This window comes from Drosophila melanogaster, chromosome X (assembly GCF_000001215.4).
Source record: "Drosophila melanogaster chromosome X".
NCBI lineage: Eukaryota > Metazoa > Arthropoda > Insecta > Diptera > Drosophilidae > Drosophila > Drosophila melanogaster.
Window position 1 is genome coordinate 13,194,595 of NC_004354.4, and position 24,648 is coordinate 13,219,242.

The 24,648-nt window shown below is 42.8% G+C and overlaps 4 protein-coding genes across 11 annotated transcripts in view; 1 reads left to right on the forward strand and 3 right to left on the reverse strand.

Annotated features, from left to right (window-relative positions):
- Positions 1 to 904: 904 nt before the first annotated feature.
- On the reverse strand, positions 905 to 17,080 carry sno (strawberry notch). Of its 2 annotated transcripts, NM_001103497.2 has the most exons (13): positions 16,506 to 17,080; positions 12,118 to 12,235; positions 9,116 to 9,556; positions 8,146 to 8,463; positions 5,873 to 6,310; positions 5,411 to 5,796; positions 4,945 to 5,351; positions 4,454 to 4,888; positions 3,202 to 4,381; positions 2,653 to 3,139; positions 2,444 to 2,582; positions 2,003 to 2,381; positions 905 to 1,916 (listed from the first exon to the last, which is right to left on the reverse strand). In NM_001103497.2, the coding sequence occupies exons 1-13, from the start codon at positions 16,506 to 16,508 to the stop codon at positions 1,686 to 1,688; spliced, it is 4,962 nt and encodes a 1,653-aa protein (NP_001096967.1). In that variant the 5' UTR covers positions 16,509 to 17,080; the 3' UTR covers positions 905 to 1,685. The 2 variants fall into 2 exon arrangements, with proteins under 2 accessions (NP_001096967.1, NP_511144.2); NM_078589.4 differs by lacking the exon at positions 8,146 to 8,463.
- On the reverse strand, positions 6,576 to 7,668 carry CG44437 (uncharacterized protein). The gene has a single exon (NM_001298266.1). It carries the CDS (start codon positions 7,535 to 7,537, stop codon positions 6,974 to 6,976), a length of 564 nt encoding a protein of 187 aa, NP_001285195.1. The 5' UTR covers positions 7,538 to 7,668; the 3' UTR covers positions 6,576 to 6,973.
- Positions 17,081 to 17,730: 650 nt separating the features above from the next.
- REG (Proteasome regulator gamma) lies at positions 17,731 to 19,814 on the forward strand. Of its 2 annotated transcripts, none has more exons than NM_001272573.2 (3): positions 17,731 to 17,798; positions 17,856 to 18,364; positions 18,562 to 19,814. In NM_001272573.2, the coding sequence occupies exons 2-3, from the start codon at positions 17,995 to 17,997 to the stop codon at positions 18,927 to 18,929; spliced, it is 738 nt and encodes a 245-aa protein (NP_001259502.1). In that variant the 5' UTR covers positions 17,731 to 17,798; positions 17,856 to 17,994; the 3' UTR covers positions 18,930 to 19,814. The 2 variants fall into 2 exon arrangements, with proteins under 2 accessions (NP_001259502.1, NP_572866.1); NM_132638.4 differs by having other exon boundaries at positions 17,744 to 17,798; positions 17,870 to 18,364; positions 18,562 to 19,381.
- The window catches only part of mew (multiple edematous wings), a 44,082-nt gene continuing 39,248 nt past the window's right edge, over positions 19,815 to 24,648 (reverse strand). For 5 of the 6 annotated variants that reach the window (NM_167354.2, NM_001272574.1, NM_001298267.1 and 2 more), the window contains 4 exons: positions 22,674 to 24,070; positions 22,467 to 22,606; positions 21,325 to 22,392; positions 20,562 to 21,268 (listed from right to left, as the gene is read on the reverse strand). In NM_167354.2, coding sequence (NP_727679.1) covers positions 21,023 to 21,268; positions 21,325 to 22,392; positions 22,467 to 22,606; positions 22,674 to 24,070 — 2,851 coding nt within the window. In that variant the 3' untranslated portion in view covers positions 20,562 to 21,022. Of the gene's footprint in view, positions 21,269 to 21,324; positions 22,393 to 22,466; positions 22,607 to 22,673; positions 24,071 to 24,648 lie in introns of all 6 variants that reach the window. The other variant, NM_078590.3, reaches the window with a different exon arrangement.

Consider the following 24,648-nt stretch of genomic DNA (forward strand, 5'->3'; position numbering starts at 1 on the left):
CCGTTCAAAAGTGATAGGGATGGCTAGTATTGGTAATAGGGAGTATAAAATGGCAATTCTTTTTGCTCTGTGACCATTTTTAGCCAAGTTATACCCAAAAAACCGATCTTAAATATTTCAATTTTTGGAAAAATGGTTTCCCTGATTTTTTGTAAAAAAATAATCGGTATTTTAATCAAAACATTGAAAATAATAATCCAAATATGGAATGGCATACCTCGTTGAGTTTGTTTTTTAAATCCCAATCGAATTGCATTTAAGTTTGGGTATTCTAGGACTTTTCAATTTTTCGCAATTGCTAAAAAAATAATCGGTATTTTAATCAAAACATTGAAAATAATAATCCAAATATGGAATGGCATACCTCGTTGCGTTTGTTTTTTAAATCCCAATCGAATTGCATTTAAGTTTGGGTATTCTAGGACTTTTCAATTTTTCGCAAATTTTGATGATGTTACCCCTTACAAAAAATGCGAAAATTTGGCCAAAAAATTATTTAACAAAATCCGTTCAAAAGTGATAGGGAGGTTAGTATTGGTAATAGGGAGTATAAAATGGTAATTCTTTTTGCTGTGAGGCCATTTTTAGTCAAGTTATACCCAAAAAACCGATCTTAAATATTTCAATTTTCGGAAAAATGGTTTCCCTGATTTTTTGTAAAAAAAATAATCGGTTTTTTAATCAAAACATTGAAAATAATAATCCAAATATGGAATGTCATACCTCGTTGAGTTTGTGTTTTGAATCCCAATCGATTTGCTATCAAGTATTCTAGGTTTCTTAAATTTTTCGTAAATTCCCGTTTTAAAAAAGTTATTATATTCTGTATCTTACCTTTGCATTCGCATCATTAAAGAAAGGGTAATTAAACCATAAATAGTTTGATTAATAAGACCAAAACTTTCATTCAATCCGCACATTTATATTTATTAACTGTACGTACGCGTGCACAATTCACATGATTTTTCAGCGAATATTTAACGCGATTTTCTTAACTTATATTCAGATGCCTCTCAATGTCTGTTGGTTAAACTTACATTACACGTAAATACCTAATTACAAAGTTTGTTTGATTAAAAAAAATGCCTTATCTTGGGGGGTTTGCTGCGCCGCGCTGCAGCCTTAAAATTGTTACATTAAAAACAATTAAAAACGTATTTATATATATAGTAATAATAATAATCGTAATAATAATAATAATAATAATAATAATAATAAAAATAAATTAATCATTAAATCATTGAGAAAAGTCCATTTATAAGCGTTTACATTTCGTTCTCTATATGTCATCATATCATCTGTACGTTGCGCGTGTGTCAGTATGTGAGTGTGGTGTTTCTATGAACTATAACGAGCCAAAGTCTGATGGATGGGTTTATGGTTGTACACGATTAAGTCTATTTAAAAATAAGAAAAAAAAAGGTTCGTTTCTTAAGCATTTTCTTTTGTCCAGGAGCCATAATTCATGCACTTTTACACATACGGTATGTAATTATAATAGTGTGTATATATATTTATAGTATGTATATATTTATATAATAGGTTGAAGCCTGCTGCACATGCTTAGTTAGCTGTGGATTCAAATTTTGCTTGGCCTCGGTTTGGAAGATACGTGGGAAAAAGCGGTCTCAAAATTGAAAAAAAAATAACGAAATCTGGTACTGGTACTGGTAATCTTTACAAAATTAGTAGTTAAACTCCTCCTGCTTCTCCGAATCACTGCGCAAATCGGCCACCAATGGCTCGAAGCAGGACTTGGGTATTAAGGTGCCCACAATCTTCTCCCCCTCGGTGGTCTTCATGCGTATCACTTGCATCTTGCTATTGGAACGTGTATTCAGTATGTGCTCCACGCGTCCCCAAACGGAGAGCACGGATCCAGCCAGAACGTGGTACAAACGTTGACGCAAGCCCACCTAAAGATGCAAAAGTAAACATGTCAATAAAGATAGTTCAATGAAGAAATTTCGATAAAGTGTAGCCAAATCTTACACACACTTACCTCACAGTCGTTCCCCAGGCTAACATTTCTACAGTTGCCGTTCCAGTATGCGTGCGAACAGGTGTTAACCGAGGCATCATACTGTTCCGTCCAGTGCGGCTCAGCCTCCTCGCTGGCCACCTTGCGATACTTCTTCTCAAGCTCAAAAAGCGATTCGTGGCGAACCTGAAGACCAGTGTTTGGTCGGTATATCTGACACATGATCTCCTTTTTGCTGTGAGTTTTCTTTTTCTTGCTACCGCTGTCCAAATCGGTGGTACTGCTCGTCGAGCTGCTGTTGCGTGACTCTAGAATCACCACCATAATGGCGGTTCGCTTCTGGTTGCGTAGCTGGTGGGACAGATAGAAGCCCTCGTTCTCGTTGAACAGATCGGCATATCTGCAAATTATTTTAAATTCATAGAATTAACAACTCATTTACAATAAGATTCCTTAACTTACTTGTCAATGGCTTCTTGCCATATCATGCCTCTTTCCACTCGAACCGTGTGCATCTCTGTGGGTGCCACTCCGGTGGCATGTTTGCGCACGAACCGAATAAGTCGGACGCGGGTGACATTCTCACCGGCAGCTCCAAGATCTAGTGGAGTAAAATAGATACATGGCATTACAATTTGCTCGCAATAGACTCTCAACTCAACGACACTTACCCAAAATGCCCAAATCGAAGCGACCGCCGCGCTTTGCCTGCTGAATGATTGCTGTCATGGTGTCCGTAAAATACTTAAATAAACGATTCTGCAGATCCACTGGACAGCCGAGAATACGGTTGAGAAACTTTGATATGTTGTTGTAGTCCTTGTCGAGACTTAGCACACCCGGATGACTTTCGCTATTCACGATAATGCCCACACCGACCAAGGCTCCAGCGATGTCCTTAAAGAACTCGCCACTGTAGTCCGTAGGCGGCGGCACCAGCGGTGACTCGTAGCCCATTATGGTACGCATCACAGTTTCCAGGGCTTGTCGACCATATTTGTTGTCTATGTTAAACTGGGAGAGATCCCGAGTCTCCGTAGCCCTGCGATCGCCGTGGGTGAGCGCTCCTAGCGATTCCAAACGCTTGGCAACGGTAGAAGCGAAACGTCTTTCACCAGCCAAATCTGAGATGAGGAAGATGTACTCGGGCGCATTAACCTGATTAAAGATATTACATTATAATACAATCAATATATATATATATAATATATACAACAGACCTGATTGGATCGGTGGGTACGCCCAAACTGCTGGATGGCTCTGTCGGCGGACCAGGGCAACTCCAATGTTATGTGGACACGTCGGCGCTGATTGAAGACCCGCCGATCACTCTGAAGCGAAATACCACTGGACGCCGCTTCCGAAATGATTGCCACATCCTTCTCGCCGTCCATGAAGCGCTGCTTCTCCGTAATGTTAAGCGTTTCCAGTGGGACATCCGATTCGGTTCTGGACTCGTATTGAATGCTACCATCATCAGTTTGTACAACGCGACCCCTTCGACCAGTCATTTCGGCCACGTTATCGGGACCACCCAGTTCGTCGATCAATTGGTCCAGCGTATTTGGTGGCAGTCGGGCCCCCAGTCGCTCGATCTTGCGCAGCAGCTCCTCTTTCATCGTGCAAGCGCGTTCAATTGCATCTTTGGGCGGAGGACCATAGTTTAGTTTAACACCATTCACACCCACCGGCGTGACAGTGCCTTTCAGCTCTTGTTTCTTTTGCAGAAGATCCTGAATCTTGTCCTGTGTGGAGAGCTGGGATTTCCGATTCTTGACCGCATTCAGAGCAGCAACAACAGTGGCGGACATTGCCGTACTGCCACTGGGATCGGTTGCTGATGAGGTGGTGATTTCCTTTTTGGTCTTCTCCTTCTTCACCTTTTTCTTGCTTTTCTTCTGGGCCTTCTTTGACTTCTTGCTGCGAGCATTCACCCAGGGGTCAATATCGCTATCGCTGCCGCTGAAGAAGGGATTAAAATCGGAACTAGCATCGCTAGCCACGCTTCTCTGGTCGCTGTCCACATCATGATCCTCATCTTCATCATCTATATCACTCTTAAGGTCGTCATCACTATTTGCCTCGTCGCTATCGCTGTTGGAGTTGCCTCCATCCCGTTTTCGATTGCGTTTCATATCCGTATTCTCATCCTCGCTGTCGCTACATTCCCAAGATCCACTGCGCTTCTTCTTTTTGATCTTTGTGGATCGGTTATCATTGTTATTACTTCCCTTCCTTTTGCCAGCCGCTGTGGTGATATTACTATTGTTACTCAAGCTAGACGTGGAATCGGCAACGGATGACAAGGAAGGTGTCTCATCGTAGAGACCCAGGATGCGGTTGATGCGATTACGATCGGGTGCCGGAAAGTGGCGCTCCACAAACGACTGAAAGACACCTCTGTGGAAAGGAGAGTTATTTGTACGGTAAGTGTTTATGAATCATTATAAAAAATAGTTAACGACTACTTACTTAGCCGTAGATACAAAGTCGGTGAGTTCGCCATCGTCGCGTTCCAACTGATCTAGAGTTCGAGCCTCGCCGGTCGACTGCAGACCGATGACGACACACTTTCCGTATTTTATAGACTCGCGGGCGACCAGCACCGCATGGTTGACCTTGGCAGCAATGCAAAGGTACTTGAAAAAGCGCTGATGCGAGGACCAGAACTGACCCCACATCGTCTTCTTCATTCGGCTCTCGGCATCGATCAGTTCGGCCGCCTCGGTGAACTTTTGCATGGCCTCCACCCAGAGCTCAACGGACTGATCGTAGATCTTGCGAAACTCCTTGGAGAGTGGAACCTCCTCGATTTTGAAGCTCACGCCCTTGAAACTTAGCTGGCGAGCGATGTACATGCCACGCAGCTTCATGTCCATGGCTACGATCTCCATGGCGCCCACACCGCTGAAATAAGCAAATATGTAGTTAACAAATAAATAAAGTAAATAAAGTCAGCTTACCGTCTCTCCACGGCGGTGATAAAGTCGTTAAAGTTGCCAAAGGCCGTTCCCTGACCCCAGAGACCCAGACGAACCATATAAGCCATATTCTTGGGCTCAGAGGCACCCGTTGCGGATGCATAGACCACTCGGGCCTTGGGCAATTTCTGCTGCAGCTCCAGAACGGTCTGGCCCGTCTTCGTTGGTTTGCCAGAACCCACGGGACACAGATTTTTCGCCTTGTGACACTCGTCGAAGATGATGAGGCCCTCGAAATCCTCACCACACCATTGCAGAAGCTGACGGAAGCGGGATCGGTACTTGCCCGTCTTGTTATTGGACTCGCCTATCAAAGCGGAATATGTGCTGAAGATTACGCCACGCTTGCAATTGTTATTCACATCGGAGCTGATTTTGGCGTATTTAAACTATGGCAATATAATCAGTTAATAGCCCTTTTGCAAAGTTTACTTGTATTGACACCCACCTTGTTGAGGGCATGGACCTCGATACGCGTTGCCCCAATATCGCTGAGATCCCGCTCGGCATCGTACTTGAGATCGTTGGACACGGATATCCATAGCGCCTTCTTGCGACCCTTCAAATAGTTCTCGTAAATGATGCCGGCGATTGTGCGACCCTTGCCCACACCAGCGCCGTCTCCGATAAGGAATCCAGCCCGACTGCCGTCCGGAAGCAGATGATCGTGCGCCTGGGATGCGTACGTAATGGACTCCAATTGCAGGGCGCTCAAATGGCCGCTATTGATTGTTTCGAGTGGCAGAGACAGCTTGTAGTAGACATCACAGGGCTCAACGGAGCTAAGCGATGCTGTCTCCACAACGGCATCCGGATGTTTCTTTCCAAGTTTCACTGCGGGATCGGGACAAATGAACGTGTTGTTAATCACTGAACTTTCGACTTATTATCCAAGGCAAGTTAAACTTACATTTCGCAGGCCAGTAGTCGGCATATGTCTCGGCTACGCCCATCTCCTCGTAGTCGACCTCATCCTCCTCCTGCTGGACATAGGCAACCGCTGAGGCGTGGGCAGCCGCTGCAGCTGCACTGGTCACCATTGCGCCGGGATTCATTGGCTGATTCGGCGACGGAGTTGCCTGTGGACGTTGCATTGATTGCATAAACATCTGGAATACGGTATTCGGTATGCCACTGGTTAGGTATTCCGGATTCATTGCTATCAGTTTCTGTACGGCCTCCATCATTGAGTTGTTCCCCTTCACTCCGCTACCAGGTGCTCCGCCAGCCGGTCCTCCGCTTCCGGGAGTTGTGGCTATTGGTGGCGGCTTCTGATTATTCCCGACTCCGCCAATATTTCCGGCTACCTTTAAGGCGCGAATTTGGGAAGCTCCGCCTGCATAACTCACTGGAAGGTAAAGGGATTCGGGTTGGTTGTTGTTTTTGCAGCAAGTTGTTTTGGATAATGATGTGGTTCGGTAATTAGGTATACACGACACCAGAGTGAGTGAGAGGTGTATATGCGGGGCGACATCGAATGGAAAGAGACAGAGGAAGGCAGTCGGATTTAAACAGAGGAAGACGGAAAGAAAATAGAAAGAGCTTTGTTAGTCATTAACTAGGATGGCATTAATAACGTGCCAGTTTAACTGAAGACTCTAGAATCAAGCGATAAATCTATTCAATCCATATATATATATAAGACACAGAAACAAGCTATCCATATACTCAAACGACATCCACACATCAATCAAATCCCAGTGAATCATTCATTAGATTTAGACCAAGCTATTAAAAGATTAGCAATTGTTTTCCGAACATCTACTCCAGTGAACCAGCTCAAAACGACTGGAAAGGATCGCTCTACTGGTTAGTGAATGCCCCTTATACACATCCAGTTGGTCAGCCGTGAAAAGGAGCCGCATCCACTGGCTGATGGACTATTTGTCTACGGGTCCTGCGCAAACGACAAACAGGCGGCAAATAGTGATTGTTTCGATTTAGTTGGAAGGAGAACAGCGATTTCTTCAGCAGCATCAAGTTGACATCAAAACCGCTCATGTTCTCATGTTCATGTATCCGTGCTCTTGACAGTGACACTACTGCATCCTGGTTTGTGCCGTTTTTTCGCCTGAGCCACCAGGAAGTCCTTTTCGCTGATGGTCTGGACGTTAAAGGTAAGATTGGAGAAAATAACAATGGCAGGCACAGATTCTGCCATTTCCCGACTACCACATGTTTTTGTACCTCCTCCTGAACTGCCCATCGAAGAGTCAGGCTTCTGCAGCAAGGTGCTTTCAACCACTTCGAGTTTGAAGACGGGCTCCATGTTCTCCACATGGTTCACTAGCCTTCGCATTAGTTCCGCAATCTCCTTGATCTCGCTATTCGAATTATGGCTCGTTTCGGGTCCCAGTCTATCGATTATTAGCTGCTCCATCTTATAAATCGCCTTTGAGTGCTCCCTGTAGAAGCTCTTCATGGTCTCCGCCACCTTCAGATTGATCTCTTTCTGCAATGCGTCCCAATTTGACGCGTCCGGAGGCAGTGTGTTTATACTACTGGTTTCCAGTGGTATTTCTATTCTCTCATATTTAACGACGTCGTTGACAATTGCGTTTTCAGTTGAATCCATTATACGAACTTAAAATTTTAAAAATGTACCATACACAAAAAAGAATTACAAAATTTAAAATGCTAGACAAAATTTATAAATTTTTTTTTTTTTTTGAACATCTGCTCTTTCCGAAATTTGAAAATCATGTGGCTTTCGTCTACGCTGAACACCGTAAGATGTCGAATCAAAACACAAGCGCCTACTGGTTTTAGAATTTCTACACTTTCAAAATGTTTTCCAAGCGCACATGATGCAAAAAAGATAACATTTGGTGCAATAAAAAAATAAAAAGTCTAACGAAACCGAAAGATATTCGAAAGAGCATTCCATAATTTTTAAGCGCTGATTATTGAACTAATCAAACGTATTTTGAATGGCTTTCTCGTTTATTTTCAAATTTAAAAATGGTGCCAAATCCAAAAGAATCACTTAATATACATAATATCTCATACAGTTCTAAGTATTTGACTTGGGTATCTTACCTTTGGAACTATCTATACAAAGAACATTAAACCCACAACACACACGCGCGCACACACACACACACGCACATATTATTATTGTTTTTAGACATTTTGGAAAAGAAGGTCATTTTTCTTGGTTGTTACCAACATTAATCGACTTACTCTGCGCCAATAAAGACGCGGCCATATTAAAATTAGCAGCAGAGGCTGAAGTGGACGCCGCCGCCGATCCGCCAAAGAAATTGCCACCGGGATTGGGAATGCCGCCTGTTGGTGAATGCCTCACCGAATTGGCGGCTGTGGACGGCGGCGGTGGCGGTGGGGCGTTGCTGCCCTTGGCGGCCACATAGGCGGCCAGGTTCATCAGTTCGTTGGTGGTCAGGCTGTTCAAGTAGCTGCTGGTGGAGCCGATGGCACCACCCTGGGACGAACCAGTCGTCCCAGCATTGCCGCTGCTCCTGGCCGCTGGACTGCCCATGGCTGATTGGAGCACCAAGTGTCCGCGCGAGGAAAGCGTAAACAACAGAACACAAATAACCACAAAAACAATAACCGGAATAAAAAATAAAAATCAACAACAGATAAGACATACAAAATGGGATTGGGAAAATTATATATATTTTTATATATAATATATATATGGGTTGGCGGTATTTATAAATCGGGTTTAAATCAAGACAAGCAATATATATATATATATATATATATACATATAGTGTTGAGTGGAGAAATAGAGAGAAATAAAGAAAGAGAACAACACAAGCATCATTAATTATTGTGATCAACAGCTAGTTATTTGAAGCCAGTGCTGCCAACTTTAAGTTTTTTAGTACATCTATCAGAAATTCGGCTAATAGGACCATCACATTATTATTGTCTAAGGCAAACTTAGGATATTCTATTGTTTTTAGATTTTAGATATCATTTTGAAATTAAGTAAGATCAACTAAAATGTCAAGCTTCCTTAACATATGGAATTTTTAACGTAAGAATATAGTTAACATACTGTCGCACATTTTTTTTTTGGTAAATTCGATTAATGAATTGGCAACACTGCTGTTAAATATTATTAAGTTGGTTCGCTTCTGTGCTGTGCTTAATTGATATTATTTAAATATTTAAATGCACTTACCCGTTACCATGTTATTCAGTTTCTTTGGCATATTGCTTAAATTATTATCTAGGGCTACGTTTCTCCCTGCTATCGGTATCACTGTTAGCTTTCCGCCCAGTGCCACGCCTCCAACTGTTGGCGTAGCACCCACAGTGGTTGGTGTTGTTGTTACTGTTGTTGTTTTTATTATCTGGCTGTTGTTGTTGATGCTATTGTTGTTGTTATTGCTGCTGCCGTTGGTGCTGATGATATTGTTGTTGTTTCTATTGTTAACACTGGTGACTATATTGTTGTTATTGTTGTTAATGCGCAACAACGATATTGGCTTGATTTTATTATTGCCAACAACAATTTTCGCCCCACTTATGGGTATGGGTATACCGCCTTTGGGCGCCACGCCCACTCCGCTACGGATATTTTGGGCGTACGTAACGGCTGTGTTCAAATCGCGACCTCCACCTAAATGAAAGAAAAAAATACGTGCGGAAAAAAGGATGGAAAGTTTTTGTAAGTATTATGTTATCTTCAAAATAAGTTGTACAAATTATTGAACAAAATTGGTAATTATTATAAATTTCGATGAGCATTCGCTTTTTGGAAATAAACAGGAAGTTAGCAGGATTGAATCACTAGCATTATTAGCAACCAAATGAGAAATTATGCAAATAAACCATCATGGTTTATGGCCAGCGAACTTAAACGTCACCATTGATTGCTGCCCTTTTTGAATCTTGAATCACTAATGCAGCTACCTGCTTCTGCTGGGAAACACGTGATTAGAAAACGGGGGTCTCTCGCTTTTTGTGTGCGAATACTTAATGCAATTTGTACACATTAAGCACCCCCCCTCCCCCCTCACAATCCGCGTTCAATACGCATCGAAGACCTGCGAGATTCCCTAGATGGACCAGCTGCACAAATTGCAGACATACCCCCAAACCCGAAAGCACAGCATCACCCCTTCATTTAAGGTAAATATCTAATTAATGAGCAGGCATGCAAGCACATAAGGTGAAGGTGGATCTAAGTATGTGCTAGGCTATGTGCCACACGATGGGGAGGGGGGGTGGTGTGTGGTTTGAAAGGTCAGTTGGCTGGATACATAATCATAATTATATGTGTGAGACCCAGCGCACATATAAAAGGAGATGCACATTCGTCTATATACTAAATATGAATGTGAATGGGAATCGTAATGCGTTAATGCCCGTAGTTCCCGCTACCCACCGCCAGATGGACGCCGCGGTCAAGATGATGGCAACAAATCAAATTCAGTTCGCCTTGGTGCACCACAAATCTCAAAAGGCTCTTAGTTCCAGGTTCAGGCATTTCTACGAAATGCACATTATGCATGTGTAGTGCATGCGAATCAACAAATGACCACACCAATGACACCATCAACAGGAATTTTCGAGTCATGTACAAGACAATTACATATATGATGCTGATTAGCGAAATTGCAGCACAGCAGTCAAAGTGTATATAAATCAATTGGATTTTTTATACAAAATTAGATCTGATATTGAGTCAAAATAAATAATAACTGCTAGGCTTAAAGATAGCTGTACTGTTTTTCCAACTGACATTACCTATTCAATTATTAAACGAGTGAGTACTTAATATTCCTCACAGGCGGCACACCTGTCAGGAAATTTGTCCCCTTTTCACACGCGCGAAATGTTCGAAAGAAACTTAAAGTTGCACAAGAGTCCGCCAGAATATTGCTTACTTAATAATTGACAACGATATTATTACTTCGTTAGTTGAGTTTTTGTTCACTCTGTCCACTGAAGGACTTCATAACTTGCCCTTCGATTCTCGTCGAGCTTAATAATTTACCGCGAACTGAATGTCCGGTCGACGGTTAATGACGCACGGAACCACTGGCTCTCCTCCCGAATATGGTCAGCTATATATGGCCATATAATCGGTCTTGTATGCCAGAGTGTGAGCCCCAATGGCGGATATATGTATGTATGTACGGGCACATATGTGCGCATATATAATTCCCATATAGGCCGTAGTATATACAAACGGATTCTATATATGTATGAACATATATGTGCCGATATCTAACAGATCTGAGGCAAACAGAGCTCAAGGCTTGGCTGGACATCGAACATCCAGGGACTCCTGGACAGGTGTACCATCGGTTGTTCGGTCTCAGATGGAAGGGGCATTAATGGGTGATTTCATTAATGTTTCAGTGACTAATCCAAGTGGCCTTTTAATTAATGTTGGCTAGATATCAAATCAATTGCATGGGTGGGCCACGGGGATTTTTTAGCCGAATTGATAAAGCTTATTTAGTGCAGAAATCTTTCGACTTAAAAAAATATTTTCAAATAAAATCAGAAAGTAATTGGCATACTCTTATTGTTTCAATCATCAATTTCTTTACGTACTTGTTGATCAGAATTATTAAATATAATTCTATTATAGAATAGAAAAAAGCTCAACATTTCTGCAGCATTTCAGTAAGATTGGTAGGAATGTCATAATAATTTCATAAACTAAAAGGATTAAATTCTCGCACAGTTGATTGAAATGCCAACTGAATAAGTTACAGCCTGGCAAGGGAGCGACGTCTCAAAAGAGCACCCACTTTCCCGCTTTTATCTCAATACCTCAACCCCTTTCAGTGATTCACCCCCGCTTTTTCTACCCCCTTTTTTTGGGCACAATCCCACCGCCCGTTTCGAGGGGCCAAAAAACTATGCAAGGTTCCCGCTCGGTTCTAAAACTGCATGAAAGTTGGAAAGTAATGCCCACATCTCACTCCATCCCCCACACCAATGGGGCTATGCTATACCTATGAAATTGTTGTCCAAACAATAGAAAACCAACCGAGTGCCGTGCTGTGCCGATGCCAAGACCCCTCCTTCTACATTTCAGGCCACATTCAAATCCCTTTCAAAATGAACCTAATTTTCACTATTTTTTGCTGGTGAATTCTTCAAGCCCAGAAGCGCAAGCATTGATTTTAAAGTTTCTCAAAAAGCGTAATGCGATTTACTCACCGGGCACTTCTATTTGATCTGGATCCTCGTCATCGTCGAAATCGGAGCCCGAATCGTCTTCATCAAAATTGTCATTGTCGTCATCGGCATCCAACAGTGTTTTTCGTTTTTTCGATGTCTGTAATAGAAAAATTGCATGAATGTTTTATTATGTGATATTATGAAAACGAAAAAGTATTTCAAAATATTAGTTTTATTAACAAAAAAGTTTATTCTTATGCCACGATACTATATTAAAGGCAAATACTAATATAATGTATTGTTTATAGATTTCATTGGTACATTTATACGCTGACTTTCAGAAACATATTTAATAGTTCGTTTTGCTTTAAATTTCTTTCAGTGTACTCGTAAAACGAACGACATCGCGAATATAAATCGATATTTTCATAGTTTCCCAGCTCTTTTTGTGCTGAACACAAACATTACGCGAACGCTCAAAAAAATATTACAAATATTCAAGCGGATTCATCTAAGTAATATCACACCAACACACACACAAACAGATGAATGCCTACGAAAACAAAGATGAAAAATGGACACGAAAAAAGCATGAAAAACCTCATCTATTTTCGTAGCACACTTTCGAGGGCGAACCAAAGTGGGGACTTTCCCGGATGTTTAGAAAAAACGGCACAAAAAGCACGAGAAAAAAATGCGCACGCCGCGTGTTGAAAAAAAAAACAACGAGGGAATCCCCCGAAATGGGCGAAAAAAACAAAAAATAAAGATATAAAATGCCAGGGAAAGGGATATGTATATACATATATATAAAAATAAATATATAAAAGGAGCGCACACTCACAGAGTTTTGGGTAGAAAAATGCAGGACCAACGGTCAGATGCTTTGCGTCGCCGGTTGGATGAGGTTCTGCGGAAGATCCTGGGATCTGATACTGAGAACCACTGGGCAAACTAAAGCAACCAAGTAAACTGGAACCACCTCTTTGTTCACAAATTATGGGCACTATTTTTCAGAGTTCGGGAAACTGTGCGACTGGCTCGATGCTCGTGTGGGAGCCAACTACCCAAAAACCTCGACCGGAGTTCGAAGACCGGAGTTGTCGAGCAGCCATGGGCCACTTTGCCAGTTTGCCAGCCAGTTTGGAATACCACCGAAAACAAACCCAAAATGGAAATTTCACAGCGAGCACGAGCACATCGCACATAGTACAAGCAAAGTTTGGGCTGCAGTTTTTCGACGGCCAGCGACAGGAGGGGTTAAACGGGGTTACCAACGGGTTAAGCAGGGTGTTATGGGTGCTACGGGCCCGCCCAATGGGGTGGGTTTTTGGCCAACATCTCTCCACGGTCAGGACGACGAAAGGCAAGAACGGAGAACGTAGAACGTAGAACGTAGAACTGGGAACAGGCCGATAAACAAACGCGAGAGGCCAACCCCTTGGCGAAGGACACAGTGGGTTAAGTGCGAAGCAGCATGTCCCAATTAATTAGTTAATTGCCATACAGGTATCATCAATAAAGAAATATTTCCTATTTTATTATTATTATTATTATTTTTTTTAATATATGGATTATAAATTGAGTTTGTTTCTTTGCTTATTTTATTAAAATAAATTTATTCATTATCTTGTTTTTATCTTCCAACTAGAGTTTGAAGAAGTCACTAAGATAACTATCGTATCTACCAAACTAAGATTTATTCCATTCTAACCTTTTCATAACACAAAATGGTCGCGGACCACAGTGCCCCACTTTAGAACGAAAAAGGGGTTGGCATTTTCCCACCCCCTCCGCTTGTGGAAATTAAACGAAGTAGCAACAACAAAATGTTTGGCATGCAGAGATACGAAGTTTCCTCCTTTATGCGTAATATGCATGTGCTTTCTCTGCTCCCAGAAACCCCACATCCCGCATCCCACGGCCCACCCACCACACCACCCCCTCAACCCTTCTAGCCACCCTCTCAACCCCAACCCCTTTAAACCAAAGGGTTTTGGCTCAGTTGGCAGCTGAATGCGGCCAAAGGGGTTGGTCAGGGGGACTGGAGCAGGTCGAAAGTTGTGGAGGATGAGGGGGGGGGGGGTGCCAGGAGGAGCAGCAATCTGCAGCGCATGTACAGCAATTAGAGCAAGACAGACTGCTGTGGCTGTGGATGTGGGCACGTCCTTGGGGAAGGGGTAGGGTGCTGGTGGGCGCCGGAGGGTGGCGACGGGTCTGGTTGGCTCGTTCGCTGGCTATATGCGTTCAAACATATATACCGTGTACCTCTGTGTGCTCCGGGATAAAACAACTGGCAAGGGACTTGGGCCAAAAGCAAAGCAAACAGAAGCAGCCGAGACAAACAAATGCAGTGAGGACAGTGAACGTCCGCTGGAATGATCGATCACTATAAAAACTGATCTACGACAGTGCGATATATTCTCAACATTTTTCCAATCAGATTTCAAAAACCAGCTTAACTCAAGTAATCACCTCTTTAAAATGAATATTATTATATTGTATTTGGCTAGGATAGATAGATACTAGATACTTAATTAATTAATCATTTACATTGAAGTCATTTAATTAGGCTCAAAAGATAAAAATAAGAATTCGCTATTAGCATCTGAAATGCATTCCTCAACGAAAACATAGTTCTCACTCCCAAATCAATTCTAACTCCGCAATATTTCATCCACACCTCCGCCTGTTAATGGATTGCAACATTTTTGTTGACACACAAAATAAAATCAAAACGAATGACCTTGCAACAAGGGAAATGTTGAAAATCTGTGGCCAAAAACATGTGTTTCCATCAACCACCCTCTCGCACAAATAGAAACATCAACATGTTGTTGCCAAAAAAAAAAAAAAAAAAAAAGTTGGTATGAATTACGAAAAATAAACAGCCACAACATTAACCCTTATCAGCAGGGTAGGCGAATGAAAAAATAAAAACAAAAGGTGCAGATAAAAACGGACAAAAAAGGACACAAACAAAGGCCAAGGAAAATAGACCTGAAAAATGTTACAAAAATGGGGAGAGATTTAGCTAATAAAGGCTCCCGCTCCCAGGAGTTGGCAAAGAGATGTTGACCGGGCCGAGGGAAATGTGAAAGCGCAGGCGCCAAAAAACTCGGAATGCATTGGCCAAAGCGGACACGGCGATACATAACACGGCTCGTAGGACCACTTACCCACCCTCCCCAATCAGAAATGCTCTGGCTGCAGCAGAGGAAAAGCAGCGCAGCTTGTGTGGGAGGGGCAACTCGCATTTCTCAGGATGCATTTCTGAGCTGCAGCTGCACCAACTGCAGTTCTACAGTGGAAACCCCTTAGCGGGGATTCTATCGAACTTTTGCGTGAGTGGTTTGAGTCTCTGCCAGGGGTTCCGTCGCTCATGCCGAGCAACAAGTGTGAGGAAAAAAAAACTTGGAATAATAACGAATAAATCCGGGTAAATAAACGATAATCAAATCTATTTCTTTATCAAGAAAACAAATTGTGAATCGTATTATTATATCATAGGGATAAGGATAATTTAGATAACAAATATGTGCATTTTGAGAGGAATTAAAGTTATTTTCTTTGCACGTAAACAAAAGCATAAGCATTTCACAAATCAATCACTGTAAAGCTGCGGTACTTGTAAAACACTTGAGTAGTCAAAAGCTGGCATAAGTATATCAAATTTCCAGTAATTGATGATACAAATAAATATTATTAACATATTTTATAAAAAATGATTCTTTGAATAGATTAGCAACACTATTACGGACTATATAATTTAAATTACATTTGTAGAAATAGAAATTGTATGGTCATAGTTTTGATAACATTCAAAACGATGCCGCCCCCTGAAAAATAGTTGTCATCCTCAATTCAATGATGCACCATAGACCCATAGCCCCATACCCCGCCCATGGTCTTAACCCACATGTTGCCCCTGAGTCGCATGGCCTTAACCCTAACCTAGCGCAACTTTTGTCGACTGAATTCGTTTAACTCGTGTGCGGGGGAAAAAACGCCAAAACTAAACTCAGCGTGTGTGCACGAAAGAGAGGGGCGAGCGCTAAGAGGGAGTATGAGAGGGAGAGAAAAACACATGGTTCCAGGCCACGCGAATCTGCGATATAAAATGCATCCTTAGAAATTACAGAAGAAAACAATTGCAGATAAAAAAAACAGCAACAACAACAAAATGGGTGGACGAGGAAAGAGCGAAAGGCGCAAGAAAAGGAGAAACAACAATTATTGAATGAGTTGGCTACTGCTCCTTCTTCTCATTATTATTCTCCTTCATCAGCTTCTGCAGCCGCTTTGTTTTTGTTTTATGCATGTGTGTGTGGGTAAATGTGAGTGTGTCAAAATTTAGCAACAAAGAAATTTATATTAAGTCATGCTATTGACGGCAACAACAAAAAAGCCAGCTAACTTAAACTTACCATTTTGATTCTCCTGCTTACTGCTAACGGTGGTTGTTCTTGATGTTCGTCCCTCCGATGGTTCTTGTTGTTGTTGTTAACCACAAAAAAAAAATCAACAGACCGCGCACCCACGCGTTTTTCGTTCTTTTCTTGGTTTTTTTTTGTGTTTTGTTTAAAATTTATATATTAATTTCTTTTTAACAATGCGTTTTTGATGCTGTCAACGGAACAGAACAATTGTGCGGCAAGTTAGATAGCAAATGCAGCAAATATAAAAGGCTGGACTCCGCAATTTTCAGCGCGTTAGAAATGTTTTTGTTGTTGTTGTTCTTCCTGTTGTTATTGGTGTTGCGATAATGACTGCATGCGTGTGTGCATGCGTGTGTGTTGTTGTTGTTGAGTGTGTTTTTCTTTTGTTGCTGCACGCGGTATTTCGCTTCGGATAAATTTGTTCGTATGCGTTGTACCGCGCAATACACGCAAAACGAGGAATCGGAATAAAGGAGGAAGGAAACGAGAACGAGACGAGAATGAAGCGACGAAGCCGAAAACACACGTAACATGCCAACTATCGCAACTAACGAGATGCCAACTAGATAGAGCTGGAAAAACATCGATGAGAATCGATAATGGTGAAGCGAGAAAACGTCAGTTTGACGATTATTGATAAGAATGCCGATGTATACTAAAACTTATATTTGGGCACACTTATTTATAGCGTGTTTGCTCTAAAAATATTAATAGCTTAATATTACTTATAATATATATATATGGAAAATATTTTAAAAATATAGATATTTAAATGAAAACATTTTAAATTGCACAAAGGGAGACATAATAAACTTACTTGGTATTTAAACAAATCTATCGGTCTGGCACGCGGTGCACACAAGACTATCGATAAATGGCGCGCGTCTTATTTCTTTATATTTCATGATATATATCCGTTAAATTCTAATCACGTTACAACAAAGTATATGCAAGTTTAACATGGTAAATGAGAAGCGAGCTTCAGCTGTTGCATTTAAATAAATGATGCCAACTGCAATGTACATTAATGCATTTAAATATGTTTTGCCAACTTTAATGTTCAGCTAATTTGTTTATGAAACTGAAAGTAATTAGAAGACTTTCAATCTAAAAAAAGTATAGAAAAAATATATATTGACATTCAAGATATTTAAGATACTTGTGGGGTATTAATTTGCAAAATTTCTGCAAACTTCGACGCTATCGATAAGCATCGATTATTCTTTTTCTTCCACCTCTAGCACCACATGCGTGTTGTTGCTTGGGCATCAAAATTTGTCGGTAAGTCTGGTTTTCCCGCTTTCAATTTCGCAATCCGCCGACACAAGTCCCTAAAAGTCCGCCGATTTCAGACGGTCCGCGTTGCTGATTGTTATTGAGAAGATAAGGAACGAGAAGAACCGGTACTACGCCAGGAGACAGGACTCAGGATCAAAGGCTTCCACGGACACGAAAAGGAATCCACATAGCTAACGAAATGCCTAACGACACTGTGGTAAAGGTGCAGGAGTACAAGGACTCGTTGATCCTCAAGGCAGAGCTGCTAATCACCAAGGGGTTCCCGGAGAATATCGTCCGGCTGAACGAGCTGCTGGCCACGCCGATCTTCAACGAGCGCAACTTCGAAGAAGTGCACCAGGACCTCAACATCCCGGTCCTGCCGCCTCTCCTGGTTAAAAACGAGTTGGAGGATCGTGACAGTCTGCCCACCAAGCGCCAGCGCGTGGATGTCATCGTCTCTGGGCAGCCTGTCATGGGTCTGCCCGCCGGTACAGTGCCGTGCAACAAGCCGCTCTGCGAGATGATCAAGGTCGTCAAGCCTATCATCAGGAAGCTTGTGGAGGATTGTAAGTACACCGTATATTCAAGCGTCTCAACCTAATAAATGTTTTTATGCTATTCAAGAGCCCCTTCAATTTTCCTAAAACAATGAATTCCAAGAATTTTTACATTCGAACGGTACAAATGCCAGTAGCTAAAGTTTTGCCTGACATTAAGCTTTTTAATGAATACCTAGTAATTTCTGAATTGATTTCTTTTGCAGCCAATCTACTTAAGATGTGGATCTCCTTTATGATACCCAAGATCGAGGATGGCAACAACTTTGGCGTCTCCATTCAAGAGGACACGCTTGCCGAAATTCAAACTGTGGAATCCGAGGCGGCCGCCTTCTTTGACCAGATATCGCGCTATTTCTTGTCGCGCGCCAAGGTGGTGTCCAAGGTGGCCAAGTATCCGCACATCGATGATTATCGGCGCGCAGTCGTCGAACTTGACGAGAAGGAGTACCTCAGCTTGTGGCTGGTCGTTTGTGAGGTCCGCAATCGCTACTCCTCGCTGCACGACATTGTTATTAAGAACCTCGAGAAGCTAAAGAAGCCGCGCTCCTCAAATACCGAAAGCCTGTATTAGGCTAGGTATTTCCGAAGCCCGAGCCTCAACTTTTTTTTTTCCTTTCCATCATCTTACTTTTCAATCAATAATCAGCCCGTAGAGCGGACGGTCAGCAATTCTTGTCGCTACTCAAAAAGCTAAGATTTTCCAATTCGGTTTACAAACATCAAAATTCTTTAATTGAAGAGCAGTGATTGAACAATAGCTGTAGCCTAACTACCATCAACTATTAATCCATTTGTACTACGTCTAGAATGTAATGTTGAGATTGGCGTACAATACAAGAAACCGATGCTGTATAGATTCCACTAATAGCTATAGCTATGCATAAAAAGAATAGGCGAGCTCCATTGACACATTTTTTCAACATTTCCTAATGTAAATTTATAACACGGGCGCCCCTCATACGGAAAATGTCCTTAAAAATGTGTGAAATATAAATCTTTATAAGTAATTCGCTCCGAATAGGTAACACTGTGCTTGTTTTCTTGTTTTACGTATTGACTATGGGTTCTACTTTGGGGATTGATATCTATCGCAAAATCGAAACAGGCGCCCAGACATTTAATAAGGTGGAAATTATTGCATTCGATGCGGCCAATCGAAAAAGACAACCTTCTGATTTAACAGTTCAGAAAATTCTTAACGTTACTATGAATTAAAAATGCCCGCCAAAATGTCACATAGTAAATTCTTTTGCGTTCGATATTTGTTTAAAACTGGAAAAAAAAACAAGAATTAAATATTGCTTACCAAATCTACCAATTCTGTATATATGCACAATTTCTTTAAGTGTGTTTGCCAGACAGCTGCAATGCTATAGCTGCCTGCTACGGCACTTCGGTTCGAACATGTTCGCTTCAAACGCCCGCCAAACAGAAAATTCAAAACACCAAATGGTTTAAAAAAAAGGAAGTGTATATTGAATAAATCAAGAACATAATTACTATTTACAGCTAGTACTATCGAATTTATATTTACAACTAATTTAACTACATCTCGACCCCATACATACAAAAACATACATAAAAAACTAACATCTCTAGTTTTTTTCTCACAATTTTAAAAACTATCACTTAGAATAGCTGACGGAAAACAAACAAAATAAGAATATTCTTGCTGGTGTGTGCTAAATTTAGTTGCGTGGATTATTTATAGTAATGCATTAAGTTAGTGCTAATACTTTCGATTTCTTTTTTTTTTATTTAATTATTTTCTTTTGATCCTAACTCGTGTCCGGTAAATTGGACTTTCGATTCGATTTCGAGGCACTTTTAATTTGTTGTTGGCAGTGGTTAAGTATATATTCTATATTCGGAATTTTCTCGTCGTTCCCTACAACTTAGCCTGTAAGGCTTAAATCTATATATGACAATAACATTTTTCACAAAGATTATCAACGTTTTGGGCTTAGCTAAATCTTTAAATCTAAGCTCAGTACTGACATCAGCTAGATATAAAGTAGGTTCTTTATATTTTTTTTGGGTTTCAAGACATTACAATCAAAAGGCAATCCCCAGCATTATTTTTTGTTTTGTTTTGTTGGGTCTAATTCTTAAGTGTTTAGCATTCTTTAATTAGTTGCAGATGTTTTAAAAGCACCATTAGGAAAAGGGGTTGTCTAAATATACTTTTTACTTTAAGGGAATTAGGATTGAACTTGAATTTATATTTAGCTGATTCCAGTGACGGAATCCGGGCTATCAATTCCATCCGATCGCATCCACCGAACTGAACTTAACCCATTTGTATTAAGTAAGTGAAATGGCACATTGAACCACAACCCACATGACCCACTTGATCCACGGTGACCCATTTGATCACATGTGGTGACCCCACCAGGCTGCGCTGGCTTGGTAATAGCCATCGTTTCCCCAGCTAAAGATGCTAAGAGGGGGCGGCGGTGGTGTCAGCGAAAGTACGTCCACATCGCTGTCGTTTCTACTGTTGCTGCTGTTGTTGTTGTGATTGTTGTTATTATTGTTGTTAATGGACTTATCCGTAGTTTTTCGCCAACCATGTCGTGGCTGAGCGGTAACAGGAAGTCGCAGCTTTAGACGACGTCGACGCCTCCGACGGCGCACCAAATCCCAGCCAACGGTGCCCTCTTGTTAGAAAACGTGATGCGTATTCTTTGATGGCGCCAGGAAGGGCTTCTCCTCGTTCATTTTCTCCAGATTGCCGCTTAACGTCGGATCGGTGGGTCGGATGCGCTTAAAGAAGCCTACCTTCCACAGCACATAGGTGACCAGCGCAAGGAGGAGCAGGCCACCAACGATGCCCAGGATGATAATCAGCCACGGTATCGATGTGTCGCGCTGTTGGTTCCTTAACTCCGGATAGGCCCGCGTCTCCACCTGATAAAGAATGGTATGTAAACGAATTCTCGATCTCGTTACCATAGAAAACTCACCTCTATGTTATTGTGATCCATCACCTCGACGCCATAGCTCTCGGGTATTTGAGCCGTGGCTGTCGAGAAAATCCTGACCCTTTCCACCCGAGGATACTCACTGACCAGCGTCGAGTTCCACAGGCGCGCCTTGACCACCACCTGGGCCTCGGACAAAGCGGGCATGTTTAGGATGTCACACTCGATGCGCACGCAGTTGGTCGCGCCCTTATTGCAGTCCAGCTCGACGATGTCCTGCTTCTTGCCATTCGCCGCATTGCTACTCTCGGGATCGTACATTAACCTCTCCAGGCGCGTCACCCGTTCTAGGAAACTGCGACGGACACGATTGCGGTTCGATTGAGTGTCATCCGAATGATCATCCCGGTGGCTGCTGGAGTAGTAGCTTCTCTGCGAGTGGATCAAGCTCTTGTTGAACGAATGACGCGACTGCGAGGGGAACATTCTCATCTGGGCGGGAGCACTCAAGTAGGCTGGATTTTCCCTAGAACCGCTGGCCAAATTCAGCGGATTGACATATTCTTTGGCCACATGGCATTCGCCCTGGCTAACTTCCACAGTGGGTACTTGCTCCAGATAGAGTAGATACTGAACCGGTCGACCGCTCTGTGGATCACTGTACAGTGAGTATGGCCAATGGATGACCATTTGTACCTTCGGCGCCGTGGATGGTCCCTCATTGAAAATGGTGAACATGTGATGAACTTGGGAGCCCACATCGTCCATACCCATCGGACCATGTCCTTCTATATCGGTGGCGGCAGTATTTGCAACCGAATTAGCCACACTCGATCCACTGTAGAAACTCTGCTCGGGTATGGCCCAACCTCGGAAGTTGAGCTTCGCCCGACGCACCACATTCACGCGAAGATCCCGCTCGGGACGTTCGGGTCCCACCAGCTTGGAGGTGGTATTTGCGAATATGTGGAATAGCATGATCTTCTCACTTGGCTCCAATCCTTTGGGCTGGAATCGGATGGTCACAAATGTGGTGGTGTCGCGCAGCATGGGATTACCAAGACTGCAGGCAACCAGGGTGGTATTGTAGCTATTGCACGTGGCATTCGTCTATGGGTTGGTTGAAATGGGAAATACGGTATAGAACCATTGAAGAATTTACGCAACTTCTGGTAACCACTTACCGGCTTCTTGGTTGCCACATATGAAACACCCGCCTGATGGGCGATGAATAGTTGAGCTTCGTAAGCAGAATCCGCCAGATTGCTAACATTGATGCGGACCTCCAGTTCCGTTTCATCCAGAATCAGTGTGTATTCGTTGCCTAAATGATGATAAGAAGTGTAATAGGTTAAAATCTGTAGTATTTCACAATTATACGAATGGCTCACCTGAGGACTCAGTGATGTTCGGCTCCACCCGGATAATCAGATTGCTCTCACAGAGATCGTCATCGCCACAGTCTTTCTGGAAGGTGCCCTCGAAATCGACATGCGCCTGGGTCTGATCCAATATCGGATTGAGGCGTACCAAAGCAGAATCCGCCAATGGGGGTTCCACCAGCGAGTACTTCAAGCGGAAACGCACGGGAGTCTGGATATCCCGGGTATTGGCCTTGATGTAGCCCGTGACTGCCTGGCATTCTGTCCTTCCATTCGTATGCACTCTCACCACGCGACTGAGCACATTCGTCCGCTTATTTTCCCGATCGAAGAAGAAGACGCGAGAGAATTTCTTTAGGTGATCGAAGGTTTCCGCTTCGACGCTATAAGCCAACCGGAGTTCCTTGTTCTTCTCATCGTACGGTTCAATGCTGCAACATGCTCTGAACGTGAAACATGTTAGATTACTGGCCGGATCGTCCAAACAGCCGGGCGTATTGGGATCCATGTTATGCAGCTCCTTGCGCTGTACACTCGTCTGAATGCTGATGATAGGTCTGGCCAGCAGGATTACGGCTGCCGAGGAGTTGAATGCTCCGATTACCACATCCGGATAGGAGTTATCATCCAAGTCCGTGTTGCCGGATATAGAGATGCCAAAGGTACGAATCGGTTGACCATTGGGTATGGTTCCACCCAGTTCCGAGGCCTGGATCTTCTGGGCGGGCTTGGAATTCAGGCCCTGACTCGAGCCCAAGTAGATGTAGACTACGCCGTTGCCCTCGTATGGTGCTCCCACGGCCAGATCCTCGCAGTTATCCTTGTTCAGATCTCCGATATTGGCCAACGCCAGACCGAAACGACTCTCCAGAGGTCCCGTCAACTTGAGTGTGTACTTCATGGGCAACGTATCCTGGATATTCTGGTACACATACACAGCTCCACCTTCCGTTTTTGTGAAGTACAAAGGAGCTGCCACTATTAAATCCGGCCTGTGATCTCCGTTTATATCGGCGGTTGCCAGTTCATAGCCAAAACTCGAACCGAATTGCTCACCATCCAGGATCGAGTGCACCGGTATTGGATTATCGGTGGACTTGTCGAAAATCACCACCTGTCCATGACCCTCGGATCGTGGAGCTCCAGCCGCATATGACATGTGACCAAAGAATCTGCCACCGGTCACCGACATACCAAGATAGCTGTACTTGTCCACCGGCGAATTCAAGTCCGAATGATCACTGTAGTAGGTCGTCTTGTCGCGCTGCAGGTACTCCCCGCCCACCTGAGTCACCCAAATGGATCCGCGCCATGTGTACGGTCCAGGGGAACCCAACACCATGGTGTCATCGTCCAGTAGGGCAGCCGATGTGCCCGCCTGGCACAGTCCATAATCTTCGTGTTGCCTGATGGATGCAGAAGGGTTGAGATTATTAGGGACATAACTACATCTGTACTTTAATCAAGGATAAACACTATGAGTCGCTGTATGCTTTAATGATATCAACTAAATTGGATATCAAAATAAAAGTGACATCCAAACATTCTCCAGTTGACGCCTAACTAATGACTGTTGTCCAAGGACATGTGCAGTTCATCATCATGTGAGGCAAACGGTGGCTTAATCTATTCCCGCATCGGGACATTAATAGATGACCATGGTCAACAAAAGGACTCTTTGGACACCCGTATCTTTTTTTTTTCATGTCATTTGTCTATTCCCGAATGGAGTTGTGCGTTGGACATTAATGGATGACCAGGGTCAACATTTGCCTGTTGACCAACACAACTTCACCTCTTTCCAACTATTTGTTCCTTATAAATTCTTTTTTTTTTAGTAACCCCCAGCTTATTCCCGAATCGAGTTTGGACACGCGAGCTTCACCTCGATGAAAAATTGCATATTCAGAATGATGACAGGCCTTCCATCTCCCTCCCGCTTCCCCATACCCTTATGCCCACCTTTAACCTCCCGTTCCCAACC